Below are 15,472 nucleotides of genomic sequence, written 5' to 3' on the forward strand. Positions count from 1 at the left end.
TGGTGACGATGTGCTTATGGCTGGTGGGAGAGGGAAATGCCTCTTCACTGGACTGGGAAAGACTTAAGCTAGTGGAACTGTTTGTGAAGTAACTAGAAAATGAGACTAACAGTGCAGGCTAATGACAGCAAAGAGAAGAATGGTCTTAGCTGGGAGAAGGGGAGGGAAAGATTTCGTCGGACAGCTCCTTTCATTCAGAGCCTGTACAGCAGAAAGGGCAGAGGGGGTAAGACACTGAGCGAATAAAAAAACCAGCAAAGTGGCATGTGTCAAAAACGCCTCCTTATGATAAGTCCTATCAAAATTTTAGAAATAACAACAGTCCTGCAACTGCATCTGCCGTGTGCTTAGCAGATGAATTGGAATCATGGACTATTGGATATAGCAATGATAAAGGCACTGTGTAATTAGGCCAGGCCTGATTATCTTGAATGCAGAGCCCTTTGGTGTCGCTGCATAAGGCTTCCTGAAACAGCAACGGCACTAGGGTACATCTGGAGAAAATGTGAAAAATGTTGTTTCTTAGATAATATTTAATATTTTAATTCAAATCATTCCTATTATCACCAAAGAGGAAACCTATTATAGAGACAACCACCTCCCTTGCTTTGAACAACTGCTGCCCAAAGATTAATGTCTATGTGATTCTATTTTAAAGCCCATTTCAATATTTACTTCATAAGTAAATCTGCTGTATATGAGTTAATGGAAGGTAAACAAACTTCTATTCAACGTCAAGGTAATGAATTTATTGTTTAAAAAAAGTTCCACACTTAAAACAATAATAAAACCCAGGGAATTGTATGATATTAACCTTGAATAGATGCTGATTAAAGGTAGTGACTTAATTCATTTCACTGTACCCATCTTCCCAGGAAAGAATTCATATTTTTTCACAGATCTTCCCCTCTGCACTATCTAAAATCAATTAAATCTAGGTAGTGATTCAAACAATCTTTAAATCACAGAAGCAGAGCTACTCCTTATTAATCTTCATCATACTGGGATTCAGCCACACAGACATCATAATGCTGCTCAAACATTTCGGAAAGAAGAGTCTTGTCTTTGATAAATAGGAAACCAGTAATATTTTTTTAAAGGTGCAGACTCTTCATGATGTTAACATAATAAGTGAGATTGGGCCAGGAGATGGGGTTTTAAAAGCAAAACAAGCGACCAGGGACATTGAGGGCTATCACAATAAAGCTATCTTGAGAACGGCTCTCCATGTGCTTAGTTTTTCCCTTAAAGCATTTTATGGACACATAATCCACAAAATATAATATTCGCCATTTAAAGTCATGGAATGCAGGGTTCATTGCCATATTCACAAAATTGTGTAGCTAGGGCCACTATTTAAATAACAGAATATTTCATTGCCCACAAAAGAAATCCCATGCCCATGTCCATTTTCAGTCATTCTCTATTCTTCCATGTTCCTAGTATCTGGCATAAAAACATTACTTTTTATATGTATGTGCTTGAGTATTTTGAATATTTCATAGGGCTGGAACCATCGAATATGTAGTCATTAGTGTATAGTTTATTCCAAATTAGATGTTTTCATGGTGCATCCATATTGTAGCATGGGTCAGACTTCATTTTTGTGGCTGAATATACCACTGTATGGGCATACCAGGCTCTGTTTATACATTCATAAAGTGATGGACATTTGGGTTGTTTCTACCATTTAGGTATTATGAATGCTGCTATTATGAACATTAGTGTACATGTTTTTTTTAATTAACAGATTCTCAGTTCTTTAGGGTTTATCTCCAGAAGTAGTTTTTGTGTTATTTGGTAAATCTTTTTAATTATTTTAGGAGCCCTGGTGGCATAGTGGTTATGCATTGGGCTGTTAACTATAAGGTTAACCATTTGAAGCCACCAGCCAGCCACTCCATGGGAGAAAGATGGGGCTTTCTATTCCCGTAAAGAATTACAGTCTTGGAAACTCATGGCCGCAGTTCTACCCTCCCTGTCCTACAGGTTGCTATGAGTTGACATCAGCTCAATGGCTGTGAGTTTGGGTTTAACTGTTGTGATTTAGGATAGAGCTTTAAACGTTTTGTTTGTTTGTTTGTTTAATGATGGCGCAAACCCATTTCTCTTCATTTTGTTGTTCCTGACATAGCAGACCATTTGATGGGATTCAAGCTGCAACTCGGCTCAAAATATCCATATCTGCAATATTGAAGCCAGAATGTTCCATTTCCTTTTTGATGCCTTCCAAATTTCCTTGAGTAGTACATTCCATTAAGAAGCCCTGATGGTGCTAACTGCAAGGCTGGCAATTCAAATTCCCAAGCTACTCTGTGGAAGAAAGATGAGACTGTCTGCTTTTCCAAGGCTTTGCAGACTTGGGAACCCTCTATTGCGTTGCCATGAGTAGGAACTGACTAGAAGCAGTGCGTTGTTTTAGTGCATCTTACTATTAATGGATGTGTGGGCTTTCTAGTCCCAGAAGCCGCGGTTCTCAACCTGTGGGTGGTGACTCCTTTGGGGGTCGAATGATGCTTTCACAAGAGTTGCCCATTCATAACAGTAGCAAAATTACAGTTATGAAGTAGCAACGAAAAAAAATTTATGTTTGGGGGTCACCACCACATGAGGAACTGTATGAAAGGGCCACAGCATCAGGAAGGTTGAGAACCAGCGCAATAAAGAGTCACAGTTTCGGAAACTCACAGGGTCAGCTCTACCCCATGCTGTAGGCTCGCGTGAGTCAGCATGGACTCAATGGCAGTGAGTTTGGTTTTTTGCGGTGTTGGTTGATTTTGTAGCTGCCACTTTTCCTTTTGGATTATAGCTTTTCAGCACATAAAGGTCCCGCAGGTCAATTCTATTTTGAACGTGCCTTCCAACCTAAGGAGTTAATCACCCAGAACTTTATTGGACAGTGTTCTGTTGTTATACTTAGGTTTCCATTGTCTTAAGTTTGGATACTGATTGCCAGGACTTTCTTCCTAGTCTGTCTTTGTTTGGAAACTGCTGAAACCTGTCCTCCAGGGGTGGGTGACCCTGCTGATAGCTGAAAAACTAGTGGCACCGTTTTTGACACTGTAACAATACGCAAGCCACCACAGGACAACCAGCTGGCAGGTAGTGGGTGGGACTATATAATAAGGACTATAAACACCAGATTGCAGAAGTGTCTGGAGTTTAATTAACAACAGGCTGTTGAAGGGAGATAAGGCATGAGAAGTTTTGATTCCACAAATAGAAAACACAGTAAAATACATATTACATTTTCTAGGTATTACCTGTTATCTGAAGGATACTATTCAAATTGCTTTGTCAGTAATGGTCAAAATGTGAATAATGATCTACACGCAACCACACCCCCCTCCCCCCCAGGGGAAAGAACAATGGAAACCATGGGGGAAGGGAGATAGTGGTTGGTGTGAGACATGAAAATAATAACAATTTATAATCTATCAAGGGGTCATGAGGGTTGGAGGGGGTAGAAGGGGAAAAAGAGGAGCTGATCCCAAGGGCTCAATAGAAAGTGATAGTCTAGAAAAGAATGATGGCAACGTATGTCGTACGCATGAGCCTGATACAACTGATGTATGGATTGTTATAAGAATTGGAAGAGCCTTCAATAAAATGGCACCCCCTCAAAATAAAAGTGAACATGAGTATTTCCACCAGAAATGGGGAGAAATATGTATTTAGGACGTCTTTTAGTTGGTACCTAGGTAGGTCCTTGAAAAATAGTGTAGCAGTGACTGCATCGATGTTATATGGGGGGGAAAGCTATTTTTTTCTGTTGCAGTCAGATTTTTTATTTCAGTGTGTTGATGCTAACTGCACAATCCAGTACTACTGTGAACACTTGCACACCAGTGGAAACCCAAGAGTCACAATGCTAACCATACTGAAATGCTATCAACTCGGGACTTTGCCAGAGAAAATTAGTTCACACTGTGGCTCAGACAACCTTTTAGTGCCAGAATCGCTTTCTCACCACATGATGCCCTATGATCACTAGAGCACAGCCTGAAAGGCAAAATTGACTGGAAATAAATAAATACAATAAGCGCCCAGAGGCCTAGGACTGAGAACCGATGACAAATAGTCAAGTACACACAGGCAAATGGCCTTGATCCCAACAAGAATGACTATGAACATAAATTAATTGTTGAGTCCCAATCATATAGTAAAGTGTTATTAATAATAATTAAATTCTCACTTTATATACATTTTATTTTGAATATTAGACTACCAGTTGAGAAATTTCTTCAAGTCAATAACTGGGTAGTAATAATTAGATTTACCAAAGAAATAGATTTTTTTTATTTCAAAAATATTAGTGGAATGTGAAACTGGAATGTAAAACTGTGAACTGAGACCCAATTACCAAGTTAAAATAATTAACATTAAGAAAGAATAAATTAATGCTAAATGTTGATTTGGTTTTCAATTATCATGATACTTATAAGGTGCCACGAAATAATTATCTATTTGCATTCAATGGAGCCTGACTTGAGGATATGAAGACAGTATGCTTCACTTTCGAGAAAAATGCCTGATTTCCTTTATCATATGGGCAGCAATTGGTCTATAATAATTTGAGTATCTGTCTGATTAAATAAAAAGCCACGAGGAAATAATTCATAGAAGCACTGAGCACTGAAAAGCAATATATTTTTTAAACCCAATGGGACCATGGAAGCATCTGTAAGACCAAATTCATGTATTCAAATGGCAGCCAGATTTCAAACATCTACAGAAGGAAATTTCCACAAAACTAAGTATAGTGTCTTAAGAATCCTGAGACATCATGAATTTCCAAGTGCTAAAATATCACTGTGACATACAATTTGCTTGATTTCTACTCCTGTCAGTCACAGCCCCCCAGTGAGACTCGTCTCCTGGAGTTCACCTACTCTGTGCAAATCTCTCCCTTTGCATGTAGGAAGGACCCACTTGCTGTAACAAACAGAATACAAGAAGAGGTGTTATTTCCATGATTAGGTTACAGAAAACATTCACTTGTCTTCCTAGTGTTTTCCACTGCCTTTTGTTTTTACAAGTTTTGACTAAATAAGCAGCCATGATAGAGAGGCCCATCTGGCAAGAAACTAAGGGTGGTCAACAGCCAGTACCACCTAGGAGTCTAGGCTACAGTTTACTAGTCCACAAGGAACTGAATTCTCCCAATGACGTGAGCATGGAAGTGGATCCTCACCTGAGTCAAGTCTTTATGCGGGAACCTAGACTCTTGCCTGTAATTTTACTGAAGCAGAGGAACCCGCTTGGATTCCTGACCCTCCCTCACTCTTTTCAGTTGTTAAAATCTGTGGTAGTTTGTTACATAATAGTAGATAGCTAATACAGCTCAAAAGAGAGATAACTGACCGTCTCATTCCATGAATTAAATGCTTTCCGGTTCCATTGAGTTAATTTTGATTCATAGTGACGCTATGACCAACATAACAAAACACCCGAGCCCGGTAACACTGGCACACTTGGCCCGGTAACACTGGCACACTTGGCCCGGTAACACTGGCACACTTGGCCCGGTAACACTGGCACACTTGGCCCGGTAACACTGGCACACTTGGCCCGGTAACACTGGCACACTTGGCCCGGTAACACTGGCACACTTGGCCCGGTAATACTGGCACACTTCGCCCGGTAACACTGGCACACTTGGGTCTTTATACAGTTGCCTATTCTACATACATACATACAAGTTTTGTCCTCTTGTGACTGATCTGTTTCACTTAGCACAATGTTTTACATAAAATATAGACAAAATGTTCTTTAGAAGCAAGGGTGGTGAGACTTCATCTTGCTTACTTGTGCTGTGTCATTAGGAAGGACCCGTGGTAAAGCAAACATATCATGCTTGGAAAAGTAGAGTTAACCCAAAATAAACAAATACAGAGAGGAGAGAAAGAGAGAGAAACCTTAAGTGAGATAAGACTGACACAGTGGCTGCAATTGGCTCAGACACACAAACGTGAGCAATATTTCCTTCTGGAACACGTGGAGTCCACACATTGGAGTGCCTGCAGGGCACTTAACCAGAGCGGTCCAAAAGTCCCTCAGGGCTGCGGCCTGTATCACGACCTCATTTCTCTCTATGGCCGAGTAATGCTCCATATTGTTCCGACCGCTTTTTGTTCCTTTATCTGTCGAAGGACAGTTAGAGAATGTTTACCTTCTATTGCTTGTGAAGCACTTCCATGAACACTGGTGGACATATGTCCGTATTCCTGCATCCTATTCTTTTGAGTCTATACCCAACAGTGAAATTGGTGGATGACATGTTCTAACTCTATGTTTCACTTTTTGGGGATTCACCAAACTTGTTCCCTACAATTCTGCCAACCATGAATGAGTGTTCCAATCAATCCACATCCTTGTCAACACTGTTGTTTCCTTCCTTAAAAAAAAAAGTCGTCTTAGTGTGGGTCAAACAATCTCTCATTGTGGTTTTATGTGCCTACCCTTAATGACTAATGATGCTGGACATCTTGTCATGTGCTTTTTGGACATTTGTATTCTTTGATGAAATGTCTATCAATCCTTTACCAAAAAAAATTGGGGTGGGGTTATTTGTCTTTTTATTGTAGAAGATATTTTTAAATATATTTTGGGTATCGAATTCTTTTGATATACGTAATTCCCAAAGTTTTCTACCAATTTGAAGGTTATCTTTTCACTTTCCTGATGAAGTCATTTGTTACACAAAAGTTTTTGATTTGCTAGAGTTCAATGATCTCTTTTGTCTTGTTTCTCATGCTTTCTGTGTCATGTCTACTACATATATTCTTGTTTCCTAATAAAAGGGGATCACACAGTATTTGTCTTTATGGGGCTGACGCCTTTTAGTTAGCATTAGTTCTTCAGATCCATCATGTATGTTCTCTGTGACTGTGTAGGATTCTATCCTGTGCACCACCACCATCTTGCTCATCATTCATCTGCTGAAGGGCACGGAACGGTTTCCTTCCATTATTTTGCTCTTGTGAATATGCTGCCGAACATAAGTGTGCACATGTAACCTTCACTTTCGAGAACCGTTTTTGCTTGACTGCTAGATGCGTTTTCCCTTTATGTCTGTGAACATGTCACCCCACTGACTCCGGCGTTGACAGTTTCTGATGAGAAGTCAATGCTCATCGTATCATTTTTGAAGCATTTCCTTCACTGTTCTCCAGATTTGATGTTTTAAATAAGTTGACTATGTCGCACTTAGCTGTTAATCCTTTTGTATTTTTCCTTCTTTGAATTTGTTCAGCTTCTATAGATCTGCAGATTTATGTTTCCCATTAACTTTGGGAAGTTGTCAGGGATTATTTCTTTAAATGATTTTTCTGCCCCTCTCCCCTCCTGTCTCCCCTCCTTCTGGAGGTCCTATTGTATCATTGCATGTTTTTCTGGTAGACCTGATGATCTCTCATAGGTATCTAAGAGTCTGCTGATGTTTTCCATATATTTCAGGTTGGATAAACCTTGTTGATCTCGCTACAAATATATTGGTGCTTCTACAAACTCAAACATGTAATCTCCAATCTTCTGTTGAGACCCACTACTAAATTTTTCACTTCATTCACAGCATAGTTACACCAGAATTTGAATGAGGTTTTTAAAAATAATTTATATCTCTATTGATTCTGTCTGATGAATTAGTGCTGTCATACTTTAATCTAATTCTTTAAAATTATTTCATTAATTCTTTGAATATAGTTATAATGTCTGCTTTGACAGATACCTTTGGAAGTCTAACATCTGAAATACTCAGTTAACCCTTCCCTGTTTTTTAGAAGCACTATGTTGATATCTGAAATACTTTCTTATAGTAATAAATAATTTTGGCTATAATAAATAATAAATGAATGTGGATTCTGCACCAGTACAGTTTATTCGGAAGTTGATATTTGAACAGCAATAGTGCTCAAACACATGGACCTGTAAACCTTTCACTCTGCTGATTCAAGAAGAGTTTGTTGGTTGGACGACATAAAGTTCTGAAAGCTCACTCATTTCCTCTAGCTTTTACTTTCCGTCAGCGCCCCTCTCTCTTCCCATTTCCATGTGCACCAGGGCTCACATTACACCGGGTTGTGTAGGTACCCAGAGCACTCTCTGGCTCCTCTCACATGTGTGGGGAGCCCTGAGCATCCATAAAAACCTCCTGGAAGTATGTGGAAACACACCAAGGCCTACTACCATGGTTTCCACATTCCTCCATGCTCTCTGTTAAATGTCTGATTAGCCTGCTTACGCGATGCTTGCACCAGCCACATGGCACGGGCAGGCCAGTTGTTATCTTCACTATCCCAGTTGGTTGGCTGCCAAGACCTCGACTGTCTTAAACCAAGCTCAGAGGCAGGGTGGTCCCTGTACTCTGCTCCACATAAAATGATTGCTGTTGGGCCGTGAAGCTCCACTTTATAGCTTTCTCTTTGTTGGTGGAACTAACATGACTACAGACAGGTGAGGGGATGGAAGCAACCCTAGGCTAAAACACCACAGACTAAACTATCTGTGCTTACCTGAGACTCGGCTGTTGTTCTTGAATTGATGTTTTCCAATTTGTTGAATGCCTTTGGTCAATTCCCAGTATCTTAAACTTGTTGCTTTTGACAAACTTGTCTAGTTTTAGCATTGTTTTGAAAAGAGGATTTGCCAGACTTTGACATTCTGTAAGTTTGATCCCCGAGAAACATATGCTTAAAGAATGTTTTAAGTCACGTGTGTGTGCAAGCGACGTGGGAACAAGAGTGTGCTAAAAGGATAGAAAAAAACATGAATTCTCCAATGAGAAAGCCTCTAAATTCCAAGGCCTGCTTGTTAGTGCAATCAGTAGATCTTGTTTCATACGTAATTTCATCTGATCTTCACAACAACAAGTATACATTTGAGAACGAACACCGAGGAAAGTATATGCTATGGGGGCATATTCTTAAATGTGTGAATGGAGTTTTTTTTTTTTTTGAAAGGTGGAGGGTGGAGATGGCCTTGTCCAGATTTAAATTTCATTGGAGCGTTTAGATTAGCTGGAGCAAATGACGCAAAATCTCTGTGGTTTTCCACAACCAAAGTTTCCGATTTGGGAGATGCCTTTACCACAGTAAAGGGAAGCGGCAGAGCAAGAAACGGCTGTGAAGCTCACATGGCGCGTATGGCAGGCCATCTCTGAGCACTGAGCCGAACCTGTGATTTGGCCAAGCCATCTGAAGTTAATGTGGTAGAGAAACAAACTGCTCTGACAGGAAAGCCCAGGATCCCGTGGCAACCAGGAAGGAAGGATACATAATCAATCCTCTCGCAGGGAGGGCTGACAGCTCATTGAAACACTAAGCCAACACATCATGCATATGCACATACTGGACTAGAAGGAACACCGCAGACTGCAGACTTGAAACAGGAAGGGACCTCAAGACCCCCATTAAATCATCAGAGGGGTCCCAAGATCCCTTGAGAAATAAATCATAAAAATTACAAGCAAGCAGAGCTGCCATAACTACACAGCAGCACCAAAACCCACATCCTGGGGCAAACAGGCATCCTGTCTCAGGTTCCTCTAAACTCATTTTGCAGAAAACCCAGGCCCAGCCCTGTGCCAGCAGACACCAAGAAAGGGGCCTGCCCTCCATGGCCCACAGCGAGCAGGTGCACCACGCCTCGGAAGTTCTGCCCTCTTATGCCAGAATTCCAAGTAAAATTCATCTTAGAGAACAACTGCCTGTGCACCCTATTAACATAGCCCAGCGTATCCCAAGAAAAGCCCACCTTTCCCCCGAATTGAAAGAGTCTGGATAGCCCCCTGTTGCACCTTGGTAGGATGCAGGGTTCAAACTCCGCAGCCCGCTGGCTTCGTTGAGAGGAGAGGCGTGCACTGCCTAGGCCTTCCTTCTCTAAGAAAACTTGTTGACTCTCAGGGCCATTCGTGGGGAGCAGAAGGTACGAGCCCTTGTTTGTAGGTTTAGGCCAAGGACAGTGCGGCCCCCAACACCAGGCTCAGTATGAAAAGGCTAATGACAGTTAAGTTGGTATCTGATATAATGGTGCCTTTTCCTTCGACTTGCATGCCTAACACGGCCACTCCTATGCAAGCCCACACCTTCTCTTCTGTGAGTTTAGGTGTCGATTAGAGACAGACATATTACAGGTATCCAAAGAGCACGACACTCTCTTTGGTTTTGTTTGTCAATTAGAATATTTCTGAATAGGATTAGTGAAGTTCCGGACAGCCAACAACATCTAGAGCTTCTTATAGAAGCGTTGTTTCCACAACTTGAAAATAACAGTATTTTGGGAGCTAAAACACATACTATACATCAACGACATATTAAAACACATAAAATTAGAATTAAAGTGGTAAGGAGATTTATCATTACATCTAAATGTGAGACTTTACCAGACAACAACAAACAAAGGAATAGCCACAGAATTGAAAGTAGCCCCCAAATTCTGCAGCCGTAAGCACTTACAAAAACATCTTTTAATAAAACCGTTGAGAAAAGTGACAGAAACCCCCAAGAGTCATGGAAACATGTACTTAGTACTGACTTATCTTGAACATATTTGGGGGATCCAGCCAGCCTGTAACCAAGACCTACATTAAGAAACACGGGGCAAGTCATTATGGGAAAAGTGGGAAAGTTTATGACACACCAGGTGTTTGACACCAGGTCAGAAGAGCAAGGCTGATTCCCGCTCTCACAAAAGCCTGATGAGGGAAACGTGTGCATAAACAATGATTCCAAACTAGCAGGACAGGCACTCAGCCAGAGATGGATGGGCACAGGTCCTGTGGGAGCACGCAGAGGGCACTGCACCACAGGGTCGATGGAGGAGGGAAGAGAGAGTCAGCTCAGTGTCCACTCAGGTCTGACTTCACATCAGCAGAACTGAGCCAGTCCTCAGCGGGAAAGAGGAGAGGTGCTTACCTTCGCTCAGCTTAGAGCACCGTGTCACAAAGACAACTGGAGGAGGAGGAGGACCGCTCCGCTATTGTGCACACAAGGTGGAATTTGTTTTCCTTCTTTGTGGTCCTTACAAGTGGCAATCAACTCTCAGTTTCATGCTCAATGAAGATAAGGTACTTTCTGAAAACATGGTTTCAAATGTTTCTCAGGATTGAGTCAAAATGAAAATTGCAACATACTCTTCCTTTTGAGGGGATACTCTTTCCATACACTTGCCAATGATTTTATTCTAATACTTGCTTCTTCTTCTTTTTTTTTTTTTAAGTTTGATCCCTTAGGCTTAAGGCTAAGAGAGGCTCTGGTAAAAACTCCAAAAGAAATCACTGGTTTAAACATAGAACACATTAACACCTAAGGAAGTTTCTTTTGCCCAATGTCAGAAGTAGATAGAACACTGGGCCTCCTGCTCTGACATGTCCATCGAGTCCCCTAGTGACCATCTCTTGATTCTCAAGTCTGCAGCCGTAAGGTTGAAAGCTGGTGTTTTCACAGGCAGTTAAAAGGCCCCACCTGCTCAGTTGCCATACTCTTGCAAACTGGGGTGCCCTTCCATCTGTGCCCTCTCTAGAAGGCGCGAAGTCATGCAGAGGGAGAAAGTAGAAATGCAAAAAACAAATGTCAAAACCATGACCTTCAATTCAAGTGACCATTTTCTCTAGTCTGCTCCAAAGAGCAATGGGTGAGGGCTGAATTAAAAACTAACTGACCTCTTTCTGGGTCACTGAATCTAAGTCTAAGGTAAATGCCTATCAACAATCAAAGTAAGCCGCTACCTGATTCCCTTTCACTTCCCAGTGTGGCTTCCCAGGGAACAAAACAAAAGGAAGTATCTCAAATTACAATATAGCTAACAATGTTCAATTCATCCAGTTCACATTTTGGCCATTTATGACTTCAGAAAAGTATTATGACATGAAAAGTATTTTCACCGAGTGCAAACTTGAAGTTTAAACTGTAGTTCCCTGGGCCAGCCCTCCTGAGGCAGTTGTCTCTAAGTTGAAGAACAGCACTCTTTGGATAACCCCACTCTGGCGCAAAACCCCAGCCTGCTGCTGGCAAGTACAACTCTTACCAAACTGACAGATCAGATTAGGACTATCCCACAGTGTTTCCAAGGCTGTGCATCTTCATGAAAGCAGCTGCGACATCTTTCGCTAGTGGAGTGGCTGGTGGGTTTGAACCACCGACCTTTTTGCTAAGTGCTGAGCATTTAACCAGTGCACCACCGGGACTCCTTTAGAAAGGTTTTAAGAACTCCTCAAGTCTGATTTTAAGAACTTGATACCATTTCAAAGGTGAGGATATGAATCACTTTGATTCAACTTCTCAGGTGCCCACCCCCCACCTCCCAAGTCCACCCCACAATGTCATCAGATAGGGGGCTTATCTTAATCTATTTAAAGATTTAAATTCATATCGGTATGAAAAAGACATCAAATATCAGTTCCTAGGGGGCATACGATGTCTTCTGAGCTTACTTTATAGCGCAAATGGTGGGTGTTTTGTGCATTTGTCTAATGAATGCCATTGGATAATATATGTGATTAGCACATATATACACTCATATAATCATGTGAAACATGCCAATTTTCACTTTTATGATTCTAGAGCTGTAAATGTTAGTGAGGAACGGCGTACGAATGTTGTCGATAAGGACTCTGAGTATCAAGCAGCTTGTCTGATTGTCTTCATCAGGCAGCAGAGCACTGGGTTCTCTTCACTTCCCTGCTGTGCTTTCAAAGACCAGCCCTTCTCACTAACCCCCAGCTGGCTTCCAGTAATTGCTCCTGACTTCTGGGCCCCAGGAACAGGAGAAGGAAGAGCAAAGTGGGAAGGCAGAGACAGCAACTCAATCACAGGCTGCATTGACTGGTTTTAAAAGAACAGTCCACACTGCGAGACAATGAAAGGAAAAGATGACAACGTCTCACGTCGTGAGGCTGCAATGAAGACCAGTGAGGACTCCAGATGCTTACCTGTTGCTCCTGCATTTTCGCTGCCCCAAGTTCTGAGAGAGACATGGTGAGCTTCTCCTGCTGTTCCGAGAGGTATTTCTGATAGAGGCTTAAGAGTTCTTGGCATTCTCTATACTGCAGCTGAAGAGGTGAGGAGGCAAATTAAGGGAAAAAATACTTCAAAAAGGGATTCACAGTATCCATCAGTAGTCATGCTTTTTCAGTTTCTCATAAGCCACATCAAGAGGCAAGTGGAACCCTTCCTAGTGAGAGAGCAGAGAAGGATGCAGCCTTCAAAGGAGCACAAAGCCATGCATGCAGGAGGAGGCAGGAAAACGAATTCACACACACAGAAGCAACGGTCATCTGACCTACACTCGACATTTCTCTCACATACAGACAAACACAAGGACCATTTGACTTTCCAAGTGAACTCAGAAGAGATCAAGGACCTAAGCATAAGAGCTAAAATCATAACTCGTAGTAGAAAAGGGACAAATCTTGCGAACTGTATTCGACAGTGATCTTGGATATGACACTAAAATCATGATGATCCAAAGAAAAATAAATGTCATCAAAGTGAAAACACAACTTTAGTGCATCAAAGGAAGGGACATGGTCACGCCGGTGAAAAGATGACCTACAAAACGGAATATTGGGTAACCCCATATGAAGTAAGAGTTCAATACCCGGAATATATCAAGAACTCCCACAGCTCAGTAACAGACAAACTCCACTGGACAATGAGCAAAGGATCTGAACACACCTTTCTCCAAAGAAGATACACATGACCAATAAGCACATGAAATGTGCAAGGATGCTCAGCAGCATTAGAAAAAATACAAATCAAAACCACTGTGAGACACCTACCACTGCCCACTTACTGGGTTGATGTTTTTCCTTTTTTAAAGGCAAATAACAAGTGCTTGTGAGTAAATTGAAACCCTCATGCATAAAAAGATACCTGACGTTGAATGACCATGAATCAATAGAATTATCATTCACAATGCCCTGGAGTTGATTCAGATGCATAGTGACCATGGAGGGCAGACAGAACTGCCCCTGTGGCTTTCTGAGATTAGAACTTGACAGGAGTAGAAAGTCTCATTTTCTTGGATGGAGTTGCTGATGGGTTCGAACTACTGATAAGACCCCTCCTAATTCCACTCATAGGTATATATCCAAAAAGAATTGAATGTAAGAATTGAGGTATCTAAACAGGTACTTACTTGTATACAAATGTTCATTACAGAATTATTTACTATAGTACAAAGGTAGAAACAACCAAGTATCTATCATCAGATGAATGGATAAACTGTGATATATACGAGGGGGTTGCATCCCCCCAAAAAAGATTTTTTTCAAAGTTATGTATTTCAATTTTTTTACAAAAACAACCTTATCACCTTCAAAGTACTCTCCGTTACACCTAATACATTTATCAAGTCTGTGATTCCATTCATGGAAACATTTGTCAAACACATCTGTTGGGTTGGCTGACAGCACCCCTCTCGGTTTATTCTTCACCTCTTCTGCATCATCAAATCACTGCCCTTTCATGTGCCTCTGCAGTTGTGGAAACAAAAAGAAGTCACACGGAGCAAGGTCAGGTAAATAAGAGGCATGGGGCAAGACAGGCATGCTGGTTTTGCCAAAAACTGGTGCACTGTGATGGCTGCATGAGCAGGTGCATTGTTGTGGTGACAAAACCAGTACCCAGTCTGCCACAAAACAGCCTTTTTTGTCATACACGGTTATACAATCTTTTCAGAATCTCTAAATAGAAATCTTGATTAACAGTCTGACCTGATGGAATAAACTCCGAATGCACTGAATCAACATTTTCAACCATTCGGGAAGTTGACGGACCTTTAGAACGAGGTTTGTCATCTTGACATTTGACCTTTTTCAAAATGAGAAAACCACTCATACATTCAAATTTTCCCCACAGTGCTGTCCTTGTAAACTGTGTTCAACATCACAACAGTTTCTGTGGCATTTTCCCCAAATAGGTAACAAAATTTCACAGCTGCATGCTATTCTATTAAATTGGCCATCACAAAAAACAAGGTTTGAGTGAACTGCTTTCACAAAAGATTCACTGTGACCAAAGAGAACCTTCCCAGGTGACGCCACTGAGTGCACTAACTCAGAGTGAGTTGCTCGACGCTCAGTCGCCTAAAGAGAAAAATGCTACTGTGAAAGCTCTGCTCCGCTCAACACAACCCCCTCGTGTGTGTACGTGGTGTGTGTGTGTGTGCGTGATCTATATATATGCTATTACAATTACATGGATAGGCCTTGAAAACATGCAAAGTGCAAAAAGCCAGATATAAAATCACATATTGCATGATTTCATGTATAAAAAATATTGAGAATTGGTAAATCCACAAAGAAAAAAAAGCAGCTTAAAGGAAGTCAGAGGCTGAAGAGGAGGAAGGAGTAGGAATGTAGAGTACTTAATGGGTGTAGAGTCGGTTTGGTGTGATGGTAATTTTGTTCTGGGGGAGGGGAAAGTAATAAAAATGTCCTAGAATTAGACAGTAGTAATAGTTCACAAGTTAA

The 15,472-nt window shown here is 41.2% G+C and overlaps 1 protein-coding gene across 3 annotated transcripts in view; it reads right to left on the minus strand.

The window, feature by feature from the left end:
* The window catches only part of KIAA1328 (KIAA1328 ortholog), a 260,762-nt gene that overhangs the window by 140,450 nt on the left and 104,840 nt on the right, over positions 1-15,472 (minus strand). For all 3 annotated transcript variants that reach the window (XM_075532526.1, XM_075532527.1, XM_075532528.1), the window contains one exon: positions 12,929-13,056. In XM_075532526.1, coding sequence (XP_075388641.1) covers positions 12,929-13,056 — 128 coding nt within the window. The remainder of the gene's footprint in view (positions 1-12,928; positions 13,057-15,472) is intronic.

Source organism: Tenrec ecaudatus, chromosome 15, assembly GCF_050624435.1.
Source record: "Tenrec ecaudatus isolate mTenEca1 chromosome 15, mTenEca1.hap1, whole genome shotgun sequence".
Classification (NCBI taxonomy): Eukaryota; Metazoa; Chordata; class Mammalia; order Afrosoricida; family Tenrecidae; genus Tenrec; species Tenrec ecaudatus.